The following is a 20,514-nucleotide window of genomic DNA, read 5'->3' on the forward strand; positions in this document are numbered from 1 at the left end:
CATGCAGCCCAGTGGGATAACTGATGCAAATGGAGAAGAATACTGGCGCACAGCAAAAGAGTGGGTCACCAAGAGGTATTATGAAAAATATCCTTTATTGATCCATAAAACAAATAGAAAACCTCCTACGCGTTTCGCGTATGAAAATACACTTTATCAAGGATTACTCCTTGATAAAGTGTATTTTCATACACGAAACGCGTAGGAGGTTTTCTATTTGTTTTATGGATCAATAAAGGATATTTTTCAGCATACCTCTTGGTGACCCACTCTTTTGCTGTGCGCCAGTATTCTTCTCCATTAGCTCTCTCAAGAGCCTGGACCTGGATTTCCCCAGATTAAAAAAAAGTGTGTACTCAGACTCTGTATGAATGTAACACTGAGAGATGCAGTTTGTTTCTCAGTATCAAAGTACCAAGCTTACAGTTTGTGGAGTGATTACAGAGAAAAAGGGGAAGTTATGGAGGAGTTACTGAGTAATTAAAATGTAATGCTATGTCTCAACCTGTCAATATATAGTATAGCCATCAACCTTTCTCCCTTATAACAGCAAACAATTTCTCTAAATAGAGAAAGTACTGGCAATCCTGAGGTCTTGAAAAAAGATACTTTTTATTCTGGATGAATCGACATTTCGATCACAAACTCGGACCGTTGTCAAAATACCAGCAATAGCACACAGTACAATTTATGATACAGATGCAGCGGCCGTTATTCGAACATTTCACTGAGCCGTTTTCGTGTGCTCTGCTGTATTCCACGCGGCATTCACGCGGCCAATCGCCCCAGGCACACGTGGTTATCGCGGTTGCTTTGTTTGAATTTCATGGATTCTGTTTCGTATCCGTGGCAGAAATGAATGAATTGTAACGTGTACAGTACTGTGCTACTGTGTCAATTTCAGGTGTTTAAAAACCAGAACACTAAAATGCCATTTTCTGCACTCGCGTCTTAAGGCGGTACGGTTGGAAGAAATCACGTGCCATGACATGGGTATTCCGAGGTATACAACGCGTGAAATGTTCGAATAACGGCTGCTGCATCTGTACATACAAACTGAACGTCCATACATAACAGGGGTGCAATCTACGTGTAAAATTGGCACCAATTTTGAAAGATATAGTACTGTCCAAAGCTCCAATTATTGTGGTCATGTGACTTTAGGTACCTGGTACACATTCCAGAGGTACTGTCCATTACTCCCTGTCTGGGGAGTTACGTGACTTAAGGTTCTCGGTCGATATGTACTTTTCGATACTCCTCTTTTGGGCAGTCTATGTGACGTAATGTAAGTAATATGTAATATAAGAGCGATATCCAGTATGACCCTGGAAGAAATCATATACTAAGGTCTAATATTAGTGGCGACTTTGATTAGTTGTACAGGGTGCTATTGGTGGTTTCTTAAGAAAGGTCAGAGTTGGTAACTGAAAAATCGATTTAACCAGAATAAAGAATATCTTTTTTCAAGACCTCAGGACTGCTGGTTCTTTCTCTATTTAGAGAAATTGCTTGTATTCTATTTACCTCCCCTTTGTGGATGGACTTCCGTGCACCCGAGGCGTCCTGTGAAGTCATGTGACTACTTCTTTACAATTCCCTTATAACAGCAGCAGCACAAAGAAGTGTATAATATACATAAAATGTAATAAACTACCATGTCCAACAGATTTGAGACAAAAGTAAAACAACTTGATAAACTAGATCTTATATAGTCATGGTGCTTCTAATATAGAAATATTTCAAAGTTAGTAGCCATGGAGTGTAGCTTTGTTATAGGTTGTGATATTGTACCTTATAATGGACCAAAAAAGAGAACACTATATACAGTATATATCTATATATATAAAAATGAAAAGTATTTGATTGTTAGTAGATGTGGGTATTCTCATTGGTCCCTCGGTCCGCCCACCCCCATGGGCCGCCTCCGCCACGACTCTCATTGGCCAAGAGGTACGCTGACATCACGGACACACCTACTCCACTGTGACACACACACACACACATACTACCACACAGTCTCACCATACCCCCTGAGACTGTCACCTAAGACTATCACCCCTGCGGAGTCACACACTGACTTTGGTAAGTTTAACCCACCTGAGACTATCACCCCTGCGGAGTCAGCACCCTGTCTGCCGCTACCCCGTCAATTTTCTTGCCTTCCCGGCTGCTCCACACTCCCTCCGCCTTCCCGCCCGTTCCCGTCAGCATCACCCTGTCAACGCTCCGCACTCAAAATGTCAGCCTTCCCCATTTTGACCCTCTCGCCGCTTTGCACAAAAAAAATCCTCTAAATGTCACACTTCCACTCATCACACTCTGCACAAATATTTCAATCACACTCTCAAAATGTCCCGCCCGCTCCGCACTCAAAAATTACTCCCTCTCGCCGCTACGCACACAAAATTTCCGCATTCACCTCATCATTACCCTTTAAATGGCCGCCTTCACGCACTCTCCACACTCCTTCCCCATCATCACTATCCAAATTTCACCTTTACCGCCCGCTCAACACTCCCTTCACGCCTGCTACGCAATAAAAATGTAAACATTACCGCATTAATTTACACTGTCGCCGCTCCGCACTCCCTCCTCTGCCTTTCACACACTCGCCGCCCGCACTCCCTCCTCTGCCTTTCACCCACCCGCTACACTCCCGCCTCTCCCTTTCACCCACCCGCCGCCCACTCTCACGCCGCCCTCCCGCTTCTGCCTTTCACCCACCCGCACTCCCGCCGCCTCCCACCTCTGCCTTTCCCCCACCCGCCTCCTCACACCCCTGCACACCCGGCGCCCGCACTCAGATACACTCGACACACACCCGCCGCCACTCTCCCCTACGCACCAACATCACTGACCAGCCGCCGCAACCACTCACCACCCACCCGGCGCCTCCCGCCGCACTCACACCCCTACGCACCGACATCACGGACCAGCCGCCGCCCGCACTCAGCAGCCACACACCGCCTCACACCCCTTCCCACCCTAGCGGGACCGCCACACCGCACTCACCAGCCACTCGCCGCCTCGCACCCTAGCGGGACATACACCCACCACTCACCCGCCACCCGCACTGAACACCCACCCGCCGCCTTACACCCGCTCACACCCTAGCGGGACACACCCCTCACATTTAGACATTAGTTATGTGACCAAAGTCTACATTGTACTGTGGTGTGTTTACAATAAACCATTGTAAAACAACATCGTATGACATTTTCTTCCAGGTTTCTTTTCAACATTATTATACAACATTTACACAAAATAGTCATCCTAATGTTCCCCTATTTATAAATAATACTACCTATTACGAATTGACATCCCGGGCAACGTCGGGTATATCAGCTAGTATATATATATACATATATACATATATACATACATACATATATACATACATACATACATACATATATATATATATATTTTTTTTTTTTACTTATTTTTATATGTAAAGCATATAACAATGCATCATTCTACATTCTTACCAAAGCTGGCAATCGTTTGGAGCTCCTGTTATAAATCGGTAAAAATCCTAATTGTGTGCCTAACGAAATGGCTGCCTTCTGACTCTATGCTGCAGTCAGTGAAGTGCTGCAGCTGATATGTAACATTATATTACTAAGTGTAACACATGATTGTTAAAGCATTCAGAGTAATTTGAAGACAGCAACAGATCTGTTTGTAATACTTTGTTGTTAAAGGGCAGAGCTTAAAAAGGTGTGTCAGAGCCTGTTTTAAAAGAGTAAGTGGATATGACTTGCTAAATGGTTCCTGTAAGACCCAAAGGATGATCAGCACATTAAAAAAAACTGATTAATTAAAAAAAAAAAAAACACATAAGATTTTACACATTTTGCTGCTTTCAATCCTATGTTAAAGACAAAAAAATTGCAAAAAAAAAACGCCCGCGTAAATTGCCGCTTTAAAAAGTATCACAGCTAAAATTTAGTAATACGGTCATAAGACAGGGGCAATGGATAAATCGTCTCCTTACTGCTTTTATGCTTCCATTCCTAGAAACTAGTTAAAAGTAGGAAATAATAGCTGCTAAAACGCTAAGTAAACCATTTTTTACATCGTACTACATAGGTGTATATTTGGCTTAGTGAATACTATACAAAGTGAGTACCTATTATCTAAGAACTTATTTCGCTAGTCGCAGAAAAAAAGACAACTTTTTTTTTTTACATACCTTCTTATTTCGGTTTACGCTGAGAAAATAAGCACTTTCTGTCCCAACGAAAGGAGGACCCCAAGATCTTGTATCATCACCGGGTCCTGTAACAAAAATAAAAATCTATCTGATAAGAGTTTTCTGTTCGTGCGGCTGTGTGTGGCATCTGTTAAGGTAACCTGCAGATGAGTGGGCCGAGTTCAGTCCCCAAGGGCAGTAAACAGGCCAGGTTTTTTTTAGGCAATACATACCTAAGCAAGTTGCATTAGGCCGAGGCGCCGCTGCCTCAGTCAGCGCACCCGCACTGCATGCAGGCGGCACGCTGAGAGGCAATTGACCGCTACCTGCGGTCTGTAGGGAGCAGTAGCAGGAGCGGGGGGGGGCGTGGTTTGAGGGGAGGGTCTGTTCGTTTGTCCGTCCCCTTTAGTCGTCCCCCACTCCGGTCCGTCCGTCCCCCCCACACACAACACACATACATACAGACACACACACACACACTTCCCCCCGCCTCCTTCCCACAGCTCCTTCCCTGCTCCCCTCCTTACCTCCTCATTGGCTCACTCACGCACCACGTGACGCATCAACGCTTCAGAACACCACCTTCTGGTAGCACTGGCCGGCTGATGCGTCACAGTACATAGTGAGCCACGGAGGGAGGAGGCAGCGGGGACCAATAGATTGCAGGTAAGGGGCTGGTGGGGCACGCGGCCGCACGCGTCGCCGACTGCAGCGGGTCCTCCGCCTTAGTGATAATTAGGGCTAGGATAATCACCAACAAGCCTAGAAAGGTCACCTTCCCAAATAAATTGCACCAGCATGACCACGGCTTTTATGACTGCAACTCCTGCCAGTGAGACATCCTCTCCTTCCTCACCCCAGTAAATGATCCCAGGGGTAAGGAGGAGAAAAACTTGCCTAGTGGTTGGACGCCAAGCTGGCCTTATTGGCTTTGCTAGGTGCCTAACCATACATTGGGCGAACCATTCGAGCCCTTAAGGTTAGAATTATGGAACATGTGCGCCTAATTGAAAGAGGTGATCTTCTGCACCCTGTACCTAACCACTTCTCATGTTGTAGTCAGGGAGGCTTGTCAGGTTTTTCCTTTATGGGAATTGAACAAGTCTCTTGTTCCATCAGAGGTGGTGACAAATTGAATACGCTGAATCGACGTGAACTCTTTTGGATATTTACTATCAAAACGAGGGTTCCTTCTGGCCTTAACACCGATTGGGATCTGGGTCCGTTTCTGGGGGGTTTTTTGCCCCTTTTTTTTATTTTTTTGCCCCCTTTTTTTTCAGAGAAGTGGGGGAGATAGAAAGTGCTACCCAGCTAAAGAAGAGGCTGGCACAGTTCCTTAGATGGTCAAGGTGAAGAATGCACCTGAGAGAAAAAAAAGTTACTGCATCAGACTCTAAAAGAAGAGCAACACGAGGCGCACCTTCACCTACACCAGAAGCTTCTAATGCTGGGAGAGAGAATTGCCGCCCAGACTACCCACAGGTCACTCACCAGGTAAACTCACACCTCATTCAGAAACTGATGATGGACGATGATGTCGAGGCGTAGCTGTCAATTTTCGAGTGCACAGCAGTACGTGAAGGGTGGCCAGCTGAGCAGTGGGCTGGAATAATTGCTCCCTTCCTGGTGGGTGACTCACAAAAAGCATGTTATGACATGGAGCTAGAGCTAAAAACTATGACACCCTGAAGGCGGAGATTATGGTACGGTTAGGGGACACTCTTGCGGTTCAGGCCCAACAACTCCTGGCGTTACGATACAGAGGAGTCTCCCTGCTCTCTACTCTACGACCTTATACACTCTGCAAGGAAGAGGCTCCAGCCTGAAGTATGTACCCCCACCGCAGTCGTCGAAAGAGTTGTCATAGGCTGGTTCCTGAGGGGTCTTCCCCTCACCATCTAGAAGTGGGTGAGCCAGAGTGACCCCAAAGACGCCGAGCAGTTGGTCGCCTTAGTCGAACGTCACTTGACTGCCGAGGAGATGTCCAGGAGTTCAAGTCCAGATGAGTTTTCCGGTCCCCACTTCCTGCATGTCAGGAGGTCCGGTAAGACTGTTCCTCGGAATAACAGTCCCCAAGGACTAATAGACTCGCATAAAGGAGTGGGAAGTCCCACAGCCCCTAGGAGGGACTCCAGTCCCATTATTCACAGTAGACTGGAGACAAAACCACGACCCAGTTTTGGAAAGTTTACAGAGTGCTACAAATGCAATGAACTTGGACATGTGGCCATAGTTTGCCTTCAAAACTCTGACCAAATGGAATATAACCTTTCTGTTGGGCATTTTTCAGGCTGGGTTTCTATGGTTAAACAGACTGTTACAGAGAAGGGGAATGTAGAGAAAATAGGATGTGTGAAGTCAAAATAGATTAGGCCCAGAAAAAGGAACTGCGCCCAACGTGTTTAGACTATCAAGAGGCCGGCTACATTAAACACTATTATTGCAGTTCGGAAGAGGATGATGACGATGATGATGATGAGGAGGAGGACTCCTATGTGGTACCGCGAAAAGGACAGTCTTCATTTGCAGCAGAAGCTGCAGTAAAAGTTTACCCCGTGGGGTCAGAAAAGACCAGAGATGAGCTACAGCCCAGAGCACTTGGCGCAATCATCACAGGAATGATGACTAGCCTTGGAATGACAAAAGCTACCGCTACCGCCATAAACAGAAAGCCGAACGAATCAGAGAAAGCGAGTGCTGACTGGAAACTGTACTATGAGATCTCCCAGAAAGACGTTCAAAACTTCATCACAGAGTTAGAAGTTTCTCATCAAGAGGATCGCGCTCAAAGCAGAGCTTGGTAAGGTAAATAAAGAATTTACACAAGAAAATTTTGAAGTACAGGAAGCACTGAAGAGTGCAGAAAGAAGGCTGCATAAATAACGTGTCTCCCTGGAGTAGGGCACACAAGCAAAGCAAAAACTGCGGAGCCAGCTGCAAGAGCTGAGCACGAGTCTGCAGGAGGCCAAGGAGAAACAGACGAACACAGAGGAAAAGCAGTGAGTTCGACAGGAAGCAAGTGTCCAGGCTGCTAACCAAGTACAAGTGCTACAAGCACGGCTGAGTACCCAATATGTCCCCACAGAGCAGTATGAGGAGCTGAAGGCCATGCTGCGTGTCACCAGTGCATCGCTAGAGACGGAGCTTAGATACCAGGTGACTCTGTATGAGAGGGAGCAGGAAAAGGTCCAGAAACTGGAGCAAGAGATGGAGAAGCAGAGAGGCTGTTCCATCCCCATGAAATGGAAACAAAAGAGACAGCGCACAACGCCAAATAGTGAAGCAAGTAATGCTATATATTAGTAATTACAGGGTAATAAATCTGCGTACATCAAAACAGTGGAATAGGTGCATTTAGTGTGTTTCACACAAGTTACCACTCAGCAACTGTTGTCAGAAGAGTCTGGAGCTTGCTTCTCTCAGTGGGGGCGCTACGTTGGTTCAGGAGCAGGATTAATGTCTAAAACCCCTCATCCCGCAGTACATCGCTCCCAGGGGGATTTCCCTTTACAGCAACCACGCTCCGTTGCAGGTATTGGTGCTTGGTGGGACCGCTCGCGCTTCCAAGCCGTCTGGTGCAGCTCGTGTGGCTCAGCGAGCAGATCCACTGTACGGGGGTGAGACCTCAGCTCTGCAAGGGTACACTCGGCGTGCCACGTTGTCGCTCCGTCACGGGATACTGCGTGATGACGTCACAGTCTCCGCAGCAGCGAGGGATGCTGAGCCACCCCCTGTGTTTATAGCAGCAGACGCCTCTACAAATACACGTTTATGTGATATTTCTTCATATATACACCCTCACTGTGGTTATTGTGATTTATTTCTTGGTCACTTATTTATGTGGTTTAGTCACTGCACTATATTTATATTCTAAATTCTGGGTTAGATAGTAGCGCAAACTCCCACACCCACCACAAAATGAATATATATTTATGTCAACCAGAGAGCTACTGAGCGTGGCAATTGTATATAACAAGAGACAGGGGGTGCCCAATGCTGCATCCAATTGACAAAACATATAAAGTAAAATACTTCAATAATAATAATTGGTTATTTAGTTAACCCTTTGGCCAAAGGCGTCATAAGCCTGCATACCAACGTCAAGGTATAACCAAAATAATGCAGGTCCTACACTACACTGTGAACCATTCCTTTTACCTCTGTGAGAGGGGAAAACCATAATGGGTCTTGTTGCTGCAGTGGTGGGTGTGGGAGTTTGAGCTTGCTGGGTATCTGTGTTAACCTATGTCTCTTTGGAGGCTGTGGCACCTCCCCCCAGAGCTCACTCCTCCTCCTTCACCCTTTTAACTTTGAAGGTCATTTCACTTGCTGCAGGAACAAGACCCATTATGGTTTTCCCCTCTCACAGAGGTAAAAGGAATGGTTCACAGTGTAGTGTAGGACCTGCATTATTTTGGTTATACCTTGACGTTGGTATGCAGGCTTATGACGCCTTTGGCCAAAGGGTTGACTAAATAACCAATTATTATTATTGAAGTATTTTACTTTATATGTTTTGTCAATTGGATGCAGCATTGGGCACCCCCTGTCTCTTGTTATATACAATTGCCACGCTCAGTAGCTCTCTGGTTGACATAAATATATATTCATTTTGTGGTGGGTGTGGGAGTTTGAGCTTGCTGGGTATCTGTGTTAACCTATGTCTCTTTGGAGGCTGTAGCACCTCCCCCCAGAGCTCACTCCTCCTCCTTCACCCTTTTAACTTGGAAGGTCATTTCACTTGCTGCAGGAACAAGACCCATTATGGTTTTCCCCTCTCACAGAGGTAAAAGGAATGGTTCACAGTGTAGTGTAGGACCTGCATTATTTTGGTTATACCTTGACGTTGGTATGCAGGCTTATGACGCCTTTGGCCAAAGGGTTAACTAAATAACCAATTATTATTATTGAAGTATTTTACTTTATATGTTTTGTCAATTGGATGCAGCATTGGGCACCCCCTGTCTCTTGTTAGATAGTAGCGCACAGTATTTTCTCTGTTTTCCATCCCCATGAGTCAGCACGCCAAGGAGAAAGAGGCCTGGAAAACAGAAGCAGCGGCGATCCTAGCAACAAAAACTGAAGAGATCCAAAATATGAAAGAAGTGCTGATGCACACCCAGACCAAGCACTGGGAAAAGGTGAAGGCCCTGAGAGCAGACACAGGATCAAATTGCTGCGCTCAAGATACAGCTCATCAAAAAGGAAGAGAAGGAGGAGGTGTCCGTCCGTCAGTTGACCGGCCTAACACTGCGCTATGAGACTGAGTTGGCCAATACCCGTAAGCTGCTGGACCACACAGCCAATGAGAGGGCCCGGCTGCAGTGCGAACTGGACAAGGTCCGAAAGGAGCATCGGCAGTTGCAGGTCAGAAATAGAGAAAAGGAAACAGATTTAATCCTTGCTTTGAATCTGCTGAGAGATGTGGAATCACGACTCAACGCCATAGAAGCAGAACTGGCAGCTGCACTGAGTGGAAAAAGAAGTGCAGAAGGACAGCTTCAAGACCTGATTAAGGACCTGGAGTCTGAGCATGCTGGCCGCAAGATGGCAGAGAAACAAAAGTGTGACCTGGGCGAGGAGCTCGAGGCTCTGAAGACTGAGCGGGATGCTACATTGAACTATGGAGAAAAATGGCGGTAGAGTTAAAACAGAGTGAGACTCTGTGGAACAGTAATGCACAGGTGTCTCCATTACAAGAAAAGGCATTGGCCGTGTCCACTCATTTGGATGCCACGGAAACCAATATCCATGAAGACAAGGGTACAGTAATAGTTGGGACACTGCCCCAATAAAAAATGAGATTGTAAAGGCTGAACCATAAGAGAAAGCATTAACTAAGCCTTCACCTAACCCACAGGCAACAACCAAAGGTATAAAGGAGACTCTGAGCACAAGAGGAAGAAGGGGGCGGTGCACGGGAATAGGGCACAGGCCGCTTCACAGAACAATGTTATGCTGGGGACAGGGATATATGATATGTGATACCATCACTGTCTCTAGGTGCTGGAATAGGGCAGCTATAGGACTTACAGCGTACATGGAGTTAATTTACCCTGAATAAGCTACCCTCAGGTGCAGCTAATCAGCCTGGTCTGAATGAACAAGGAGCTGCAATGCTGAGTGAGAGAGACTGATTTTTCCCCAGAGAAGGGGGGGAGATAGAAAGAGCTACCCAGCTAAAGAAGAGGCTGGCACAGTTCCTTAGACCCGCTAGATGGTGGTCGTAGAGTCTGCTGGGACTGCCTGGGTTTGAATCCCAGAAGGAAGAATGAAGGATGCGAGACAGTGCTGAAGCAGGGATGTCCTATCCATAGAGTTGGAACTACAGAGGAGGGATTCTCTGAACTCTCGTAGGGTCCAGAGGGAACTACCTGGAGCCCCAACAGAAACAGATAAGAGAGACACTATATTGATGTGTGCAGTGATTGTGTATATTTAGATATAATAGTACCTGTCTTGGGGTGTGTAACAGGGGACTTATCCCTGTTCACAAATGTGCCTCTAATCCAGCAGTGTGGTGGTTAACTGCTGGTAGGCAATTAACTAACACCACCTGGCTGATTACAGGTGGTAGAAAAAGCCTGCCTCTGAGACAGGAAGTGAGACTCCTTAGCTCACACCTGAGCTGAACTAGGAGATAGAGCACAAATTCCTTAGTCCACAACTGGGCTGAACCAAGGAAGGACAGATGTCTTGAGCGACAAGCTGACCACAAGACAAAGGGGACAAGATTCTAACCTGGAGCCCGAAGATTGCCTTAGCACACACGGGTGCGGATTCAAGAGAGCAGAGAAGCTTCCCCTACAGCAGCCCAGCTAACAGATAAGACTTTTCGTATTAGACTTTATTTTCCAATGACTGTTGTCTATATATATATATCTATATGACTTGGGCTGATGAATAGCTTGGGTAGCCACCCAGTTAAAAGGGGCTGGAATATAAGGATACATATATGCCAAAGTGGAGCAGGTTTTTTTTTGGCTCACTATTTCGCTTATGTTGATTTTTTGCTGTGTTTAAAGAGTGAGACTGTGAAGTTCCTTTCTGGAGACTTCCAGTTCTGTGCGGCAGCTGTTGGTCTCATGATGTGAGGCATCCAGTGCTCTGCGGAGTGTATGAACCTCTTTCTGAGATACGTCCACCTCTGTCCGGACACTGTTGACCTCCTGTTGTGAGGCATTCAGTTCTAGGCGAAGACCGTGAACCTCTTGCTGAAAGACTGTAATCTCCTTCAGTGCCTCCTCATACTTCCGCTTCAGCTTAGCCATCATTTTATCGGATTGGCTCTGCTTTTCCACCATGGTGGTATTAGTAGTGTTTGCAGCATCTAGCTCAGTCTTGAGATCGTCCAATTGTGTCCTGGACAAAGAGTAAATTGTGAGCATATCTTTCTGTAGCTTCACGTTATTTTTCTGTAGCTCTGTGAAAGATGGTTATCTTTCTTTTGTTTCAATTGTTCACGGAGCATATCACAGTCATGCCTGGCATTTTTCAGGGCATCTTCAGGGCTGGTCAAGGGATCGACACTCACTGGTTCCGGCTCTGCTTCCCTGGGATGGTTGGTTGAGGGTTCCTCACTGTTGGCACCGGACAGATACTTCTTTGGGGTACACGACTTCTGCCTTGGGCCCTGTGGATATTCGGTTATCCGCGGGACGAATTCTCCATTTTCTCTAGGCTGCAGGGCAACTCAGTCCCCCTTTTTCTCCACAGGATCTGCGGACGTGTCTGTTCCTTCCACGGTAAGTGAAAAACCGCTTTCCTTTTTCTTTTTCCGCCTTTTTGTTTTGGATGACTCCGTCCCATCAGGAATACTGGGGTCTCCTTCTTCATTTGATACTTCAGCGGCTACATTGTATACGCCAGGCTTTTCTTGCAGTTGCGTTAGCTGACAGAAATATTTGGTGATATGCTGCTCCCGCTCTTTCTCCTGCCGATCATATTCGTCATCACAGAGAGCGGTCTTTTCAGTTCGTGCCGAGTTCAGGCACCCCCACCATTCTTGGGGTGTTTTGTGGGTGTGACTCGGTTCGGGTTCCCCGTAAGAGATGTCTTCCTCTTTATTGGACTGGAAGGGCCACTCTTCCGTGGGGTAGGGTTCATTACAGCAACGCTGCATCTTGTCCTCCGTTTTGGGGCTACCAGGTGTAATTTTCTTCCTGACCTCAGGAGGCACTATTGCAGCTGTTGCCACTGTATTTGCTAGAACCCCCAATTGTGGTAGTCCTACAGGTGGGCATATTTTGCTTGTAGAGGTCGTAGCTCTCACAGGCATCTCTGTAGACTTTTTTTTTTTTTTCCTTGGGTAAGTTTTACAATATCAGCAGTACTGTGCACGCATTCTCTCGCATTAGGTATACTGGATGTGCAGTTGCTAGTTAAAAACTTCTGTTTGCTTTACACCATTTACTTGCTAGGTGCAATACCTCCGCTTCAGCCAAATAATGTGGTTTTCTGCTTGAGTTCAGTAATTTTCAGTCTCAACTTTGGGTATTATGGCATTCACTCTTCACATTTTGGGTGCCTGTTTTACTCCCAAGATACATAGACAGATTTTACTTGCAGAAAAAAAAATATATATATATTCTTTGCAGTGGAATATTTCTTTCACTCCCGGCAGGGCGACTCAACACTCAGCAATTGGCTTTGGGATACCTTTTACACAGCTCAGCAATTCCTTTTTCCCCAGTAGGGCAATTTTACCCTCAGCACTTGTTTACTGAAAATTCCCCATGCTTCAGCAATGTCTTGCATAAATTTTCACACTTTTCTGCATATACTCCATTCACAGCTGGTAGTCCTATGCGGTGTGGCAGCCTTTACTCACAGAATCAGTACCGCTCGTGGGTCACCATCTGTATTCGCTGCTTCAGTGAAACATTTGAAAACAACAAACGCCTATCCCTTTTAAGGGCTAACTTACTTCTTGAACCCTGACTACGGCTGGAAGGAAAAAACCCTATTTCAATTACCATATTACACTTTATTGAGATAGGCAAATAAGGTTTACCTGCTTCAGCACAGTCTCTTTCTCTCTCCTCTTGGAATCGGGGAAAAGAGTCCATCTGTGGTTTTGTGGGTTTCAGTGCAGTGTAGATTTCCTGCCTGGGTGTGTATCCCTTTAACTCTGGTCTCTGCAGCATGAGATCCTTTGTTTATGCTGCTCAGGCTGTTTGTAGGCAAAAAGCACAAAAAAAATTCACAGGCAATCTCCGGGGCCCCTTTTAACTTCAAGGGCCACCTCAGTCCCAATTCTGACACAATATGTAGGAGGACGTGCGCACAGGTATGCAATGCAGACTTTTTTAAGGTGAAATTAAATAAGGCTTTTATTGCGCCTGTTTCTTTAACATAAGAAAATCATCCAAACATATGCAAATAAGGGGTCAAACAAAGCTTCTGTTCCACTTGGGAGTATTTCTAGTGAAACCTATGCAGTCCACAACTTCCTTTAGATAAGCATGTCTCCCAGCCCCAAACATATATCTTGATATGTGCAGATATACCAAAAGTCTTATAAAGGAAAGTCTTATCTGGTTCTTGTAGTTGGAGGGAAAGTCTTCTCTGTTCCTGTGTTGCTGCCTTTTCCTCAGGCTATATCAGCATTCAGGTTTAGAGGTGCTTTCCCCTGTGTCTTGCTGGCAGCCTCTTCTGGTAGGCTCAAGACGTCTGTTCCTATTGTCAGTCCCACAATTTGTGAGACTCCAAAAATCTCCCTTCCTGTCTCAAAGGCAGGCTTTTCTAACATACCTAATCAGCCAGGTGGTGTTGGTTAATTGACTACCAGCAATTAACCACCACACTGCTGGATTAGAGGCACATTTCCAGAACAGGGTTAAATCCCCTGTTACATGCTCCTACTCAGCTTATACAGTCTCCCATATTATCTATCATTATGTGTTGAGATGGTTATGTGGGGATGTCTTGTTCACCTTATAACAGTTAACACCGGCCGGTGTTTCAAGAGTTAAGGTGAAAAATATTTTCACTATAACCTATGAGTTTAGTTCTCCAAGTGTGCATTGAATTTAGTGTAGAGTAAGATACCATCAGAACTACTGTTTCCTTTGCATCTTCACCATTTTCTTATTGCAGGTAGTCAGTTCAGATAGTAAGGGTCTCCTCAGGATATTTTAACTCCATGTTGTGTGTTTTTTTGTTATTGCTTCAATACATTTTGTAATTTTTGATATGCTAGAGTGCTTATTTTGGGGTTCTGTTTGTTTCTTGTCTACATATGTCTTCTGCTCTATAGCACCGTTAGGGGCATTTATTTTCCTATTTTATATATATACACACACACACACACACTATGCTTCTTTGTAATGAGTTTATCATTAGGACTCCTTTAGAGGCATCAAACACTCATTTTTTGGCTCTCGGTGTTTACAGTATCTCAAATTTAAGATACTTCTTTCAAATGTTTCTTTCATTTGACACAAACAAATGCAGCCCTTGGCTTTTCTATCTCTGCCAACATATTAGCTCTGACCACCCCTGGTGGCCCCTTACATGATAACTAATATTAAAGTGCTCAGCAATCAAGTGGTCCTGGATGCGATGCCTTAGGCCACGCTTATAGTGCCGGCGACGTCACGCTGCGGTCGCTGGAAAAATCAAATTGAGATGACTTCCAGCAATCGCGACCAAGCAGTCGCTTCGTCGCGCAACGCTTACTATAAGCGCACGCGACGGCGACAATGCATTTGTTTTGACGCAACGTCGTGTCGCTATCGCCATCGTCAGCCCTACAGTGGTGGCCCGCTTTAGTCTAATGCGGCCGCCACCGCAGGTAATTTAAATGTGCGGGCAGATGCGTTTTTTTTTTCGTCTTGTTGTCGGTGCTAGTTTCTGCGCCGCAGGCACTCTATTGTGCGCTCCATTGTTCGGCGCGCCTGCTCCATTGTTCAGCGCCATTAGCGGCCATTGGTGCTGAACAGGAGAGGGGCTGGCACGTGGCCGAGATGCGGCCAAGTTCGGCGGCTGCCGAAAAAAGCCCCGAAAAATTGCGGGCAATTGTTAGAATAAAGCTGGCCGCAGCAGTATAAGCGCAGCTTTAGGCTGGGGCCATGGTGCCACAGACCATGCAGAGGCATCACGCTGAGCAATCAGATTGCCTTAAGGCAGTGATCGCGTCCATGCGGTGTGCAGTCGGAAGCGGGAGGGGGCGCGCGTTGGGCATGAAATCAGTTGAAACTGATTTCTTGGCGTGAGAGGCTGATCACGTGAGCGGTTCGCCCAATGCAGGTGAACCAGCTCCGTGACGCCCCTAGGCACGCCCTCCAACGGTGCATCTCCACTGGCCACAAAGCGCACCCACTTCACGCGTGTGACGTCACAGCCGTGCACGTCCCAGCCTTAGCATTTTGTGGCGGTTGTGGAGGTTGTAAGTGTAATTGTAAATGAATGACAGCCTGTTATGAAACAAACCTTTCACCTTTGTCCCGTGGTTCAAGTAGCTAGCGTAATCTTTTCAGAAGCTGTGTAAACATGGCAATAACCGCTTGTCTGCAGGGCTGGCAGATATTGCATTGTAAATTGGTTACCCACAAGATGCAAAGAAATACGGAGACTTTGAAAGTGCAAAGCATTGCATCCTTTAAATAACTCTAAAAAGCAATTAAAAGACATATTTCCCCATATCCATTATGGTAAAGGCTCACAGGTCAAAAGTCCAAATATTCCATAGTCTTTAATTTACACATGCAACATGAATCTGTGTACCGAGTAACTTTTACATGGATCTGTGATCTTGTGGCAGACCACGGTTACTGTAGCTCTATAAAAGTGGCAATCCAAGCGCACAATTTTTTTGGCTAATTTTTATTTTTATTTTTAACCTATGATTGAAGCAGGATTCTCCAGAGCTGAACCCCATAAATATCAGCTACAGCGACCACCTGCTTCCGGAGATACTTACCTCCGTAGTAAGTGCCGGTAGCCGCTCAGCTAGCAGGGTTCACCTAAGGCTAAGGCCCCGCTCCCAGAGTCAGCGCGCCCGCACTGCAGACAGGCGGTGCGCTGACATACACAGACCGCGATATGCGGTCTGTAGGGAGCGGGAACGGAGCCCCCCCTCCCTCCACGGACTCGGGCTGGAGCTGCTGATGGTAAGCAACACACACACACACAGGCACTCATATACACACACACACACACACAGGCACACACATACACACACTCATACACACACACACACAGACAGAGGCAGGCACTCACGCACTCAGGCACACACGCACAGACAGAGGCAGGCACTCACGCACTCAGGCACACACGCACAGACAGAGGCAGGCACTCACACACTCAGGCACACACGCACAGACAGAGGCAGGCACTCACGCACTCAGGCACACACATACATACACAGACTGGCACTCACGCACTCAGACACATACACACAGACAGGCACGCACGCACTCAGACACACACACAGACAGGCACACACATACACTCCTCCCCGCTCCCCGAAGCCTCTCCTCCCCATTGGCTCACAGCCACACCACGTGACGCGTCAACGCTATGGATCACCATTTTCTTGTGTCCCATAGCGGCTGACGCATCACAGCGTGTAGTGCGCTGTGCCGTCAGGGGGGACCGGCTCGGGAGGATTCCCTGCTGGTGGGGAACTCGCGTGTGGCCGCCCGCGCCGCCGGGCGCAGCGGGACCGAGGCCTAATGGCGGAGTTTCAAAGCACTCGCCCTGCGGGCCAATAGGAAGCTATGACGTCTAATAGCTTCCTATTGGCCCACGTGACACGGGAGCTTTAAACTTTGCAGAGATACCGGCACCCCCTACGGAGGTAAGTATTTCGGGAAGAAGGGGGTCCCCAGAGCTGAAATGAATGGGGATCTGCTCCGCAGACTCCCTGTTTCAATCTTATGTAAAAGAAAAAGGGGGAAAAACAGCTTGGATTGCTATTTTAAAGAAAAAGCTGAAACTACAGATTTTGCCTGTCGAGGCTTCATCCCTTTTATTGCATTGTTTCAGCTACAACAAAGTCTGCTACATGTATGTATGTGTCTTTATTTATATAGCGCCATTAATGTACATTGCGCTTCACAGTAGGAATACACGTGACAATCATATAAATAACAGATAATATAAATAACAGATCATGGGAATAAGTGCTTCAGACATAAATGTAACATTGTGGAAGAGGAGTCCCTGCTCAGAAGAGCTTACAGTCTAATTGGTAGAAAGAACATACAGAGACAGTAGGAGGGAGTTCTGGTAAGTGCGTCTGCAGGGGGCCAAGCTTTATATATCATGTGTATAGTATTAGCCACGGTGCTACTCATATGCTTCTTTAAGCAAGTGTGTCTTAAGGTGGGTCTTAAAGGTGGATAGAGAGGGTGCTAGTCTGGTATTGAGGGGAAGGGCATTCCAGAGGTGTGGGGCAGTCAGTGAGAAAGGTTTAAGGCGGGAGAGGGCTTTAGATACAAAGGGGGTAGAGAGAAGACATCCTTGAGCAGAACGCAAGAGTCGGGGTGGTATATAGCGAGAAATTAGGGCTGGGATGTAACGAGGGGCAGAAGCTTTAAACGTGAGGAGGAGAATTGAGTGTGAGATGCATGATTTAATGGGAATCCAGGAGAGTGATTTCAGCAGGGGAGTCGCTGAGACAGATTTAGGGAAGAGTAGAGTGATTCTGGCAGCAGTGTTAAAGATAGATTGTAGGGGAGGCAGGAAGGCCGGACAGCAGGTTACAGTCATCGAGATGGGAGAGAATGAGGGCCTGAGTCAAAGTTTTAGCAGTCGAGTAACAGAGGAAAGGGCGTATCTTTGTAATATTGCAGAGGAAAAAGCAACAGGTTTTACATACATTTTGAATGTGAGAGAGGAGTCGAGTGTGAACCCTAGGTAGCGTGCTTGGTCTACTGGGTGAATGATAGTACTTCCAACAGTAATATGGAAGGAGGCAGTAGGGCCAGGTTTGGGAGGAAGTATGAGGAGCTCTGTTTTTGCCATGTTAAGTTTAAGTCAGCTGAAGGCCATCCAGGATGATATCGCAGAGAGACATTCAGAAACTTTGGTCTGTACATCAGGTGTAAGGTCAGGGGTTGAAAAGTAAATTTGTGTGTTGTCAGCATAGAGGTGATATCACCTTCTCTTTTCTCTGTCCACTTTTTCTCTAGGTGGTAGGAAAGAGTGGAGAGAGAAAAGAGAAGAGGTCCAAGGTCAGAGCCCTGGGGTTGCCCCACAGAGAGATCTATGGAGGAGGAGAAGGTGTTAGCAAAAGAGACACTGAAAGTACGATGGGAGAGGTAAGAGGAGATCCAGGATAGAGCATTGTTACGAATACCAAGAGTATAGAGAATGTGAAGGAGAAGAGGGTGGTCCACGGTGTCAAATGCTGCAGAGTATAATAAAGATATGAGCAGAGTGTAATGACCTCTGTCTTTGGCAGCATGGAGGTTCATTAGTTATTTTAGTGAGGGCTGTTTCAGTCGAGTGAGCAGTGCGGAAGCGAGATTGTAGAGAGTCTAGGAGAAAATAGGTGTTGAATGGAGCAAACGAGAGAATACGAGACGTTCAAGGAGTTTAGAGGCAAAAGGCAGGAGGGAGACAGGTCGATAGTTAGAAAGACAGGTAGGGTCAAGCTTGCTATTTTTGAGTAATGGTATAACTGTTGCATGTTTGAAGGAGGAGGGCAAGGTACCAGAGTAGAGGGAGGAGTTAAAAATGTGTGAGAGAGTAGGGATTATAGTAAGAGCAAGAGGTTTTAGGACATGAGAGGGAATGGGGTCAAGAGGGTAAGTGGTAGAGGGATATTGACAGTGACACATCCTCCTCCAAGATAGCGGAAATAGAGTCAAGGAAGGCCGGAGGAGAGTTAGGAAGCAGTGTGGGATGGGAGGAGGAAACAGAGGGGATGTTCTAATGCAGCTGTGCGCAAACTGGGGGCAGGAGACTTGTCTGGGGTGGGCGCAGGAGGTTGCAGAGGCCCCGCGCTCTTCCCCCAGGAATTTAATTTAATGTCGGGGGATCGCGTGAGGCCCCTAAAACAAGGAAACTTACCATGATTCAGACGCATCTCCATGGCAACACGGCATCAAATGACGCCGCGGGGTCATGTGACATGACGCCACGCGACCCCGGAGCGTCATTTGACGCATCTGGAAGGTAGGAGAGGGGGCACGAGACTGGGGGAAGCCTGGATGGGGGCGCAGCTTAAAAAGTTTGCGCTCCCCTGTTCTAACGTATGGATTCCACCTTACATCTGTATATGAAATGTATGGTAACTATATAGTTAAAAACTAAAAGTAACTAATTTACAGTGGGTGAAGTGTGAAGTGTGACATTCCCAAACTTGGAGTACCACTACTTATTTATTGACGTATAGGGGATGTATTTAAAAAAAATTGGATTAAGCTGTCTGTGAGTAGGTTTATTGGATTGCACTTCTTTAATCCAGGCTATGCTGAAATGCTCTGTAATGCGGCAGGTATATGCTTATAGGGGTCTATGTTGAAATGGATTTGAAGCAAATGGTGACACTGTGTGCCACATCAATAATTTTTCTCTATTTTACAAATTTATAACGAGTGGTTGGCTTCCTGTGTCTCATGAGTCTGATCACGGGAACCAAAAAAACACACAAACGAAAAATTGAATTACCTGGCCTTTCTACTTTGATAACTTCAGCTCCAAGATCTCCCAGAATCATTGTAGCAAAGGGCCCAGCAAGCACCCTGCAAGATGTAATTGTTGTAGTAAGTTAGGGTTAGTATTTATTTTCTATTTCAAAGGACACTGCACATATTTTAGGAAATGTCCTTCAGCACTCCTCTACACAAGGGGTGCTCAACTCCAGTCCCCAAGACCCCCAACTGCTCTAGACCAGTGTTTCTCATCGCTCTTCCCAGGGAGCCATATTTTTAAGATAACGAACCAATTACACGTTCACATAAAAGATAACTGTATGAATGTGAGCATGGTAATTCATTTGGTTATTCTTCAAATCTGTTCGGAATGGGGTTTCTTGAGGAGAGGTGAAAGAAACACTGTGCTGCATAAAGCTGTGGGTCCCCGTAAAGAACATTTCCCACTGCAAAAAAATGCATCTGGGCAACTTCTACTGACCACATGTTTTTATTGGTCACTGGTAGGTTCATTAACAGCAGCACGCACTACAGGCTGCATTGCATTTTTTTTAATTATTATTATTATTATTACAGGTCTCCAGAGCTGAACTATGTTAATTTCAGCTCCGGGGACCTCCTGCTTGCTGAAGATACTTGCCTCCATGAGGAAGCCAGTATCCCTGTGGAGTATAAATGTCTTAGTCATGCTGGCCAATAGGAAGCCACAAG

At 46.3% G+C, this 20,514-nt stretch overlaps 1 protein-coding gene across 5 annotated transcripts in view; it reads right to left on the reverse strand.

The window, feature by feature from the left end:
- The window catches only part of SUGCT (succinyl-CoA:glutarate-CoA transferase), a 1,155,962-nt gene that overhangs the window by 1,121,030 nt on the left and 14,418 nt on the right, over positions 1–20,514 (reverse strand). For all 5 annotated transcript variants that reach the window (XR_012799210.1, XR_012799211.1, XM_075586600.1 and 2 more), the window contains exons 3-4: positions 19,820–19,893; positions 4,199–4,284 (exon numbers count right to left, since the gene is read on the reverse strand). Coding sequence is in view for 3 of the 5 variants with exons in the window: in XM_075586600.1 (XP_075442715.1) it covers positions 4,199–4,284; positions 19,820–19,893 (160 nt within the window). In the remaining 2 variants the exon portion in view is untranslated. The remainder of the gene's footprint in view (positions 1–4,198; positions 4,285–19,819; positions 19,894–20,514) is intronic.

This window comes from Ascaphus truei, chromosome 2, assembly GCF_040206685.1.
Source record: "Ascaphus truei isolate aAscTru1 chromosome 2, aAscTru1.hap1, whole genome shotgun sequence".
Lineage (NCBI taxonomy): Eukaryota > Metazoa > Chordata > Amphibia > Anura > Ascaphidae > Ascaphus > Ascaphus truei.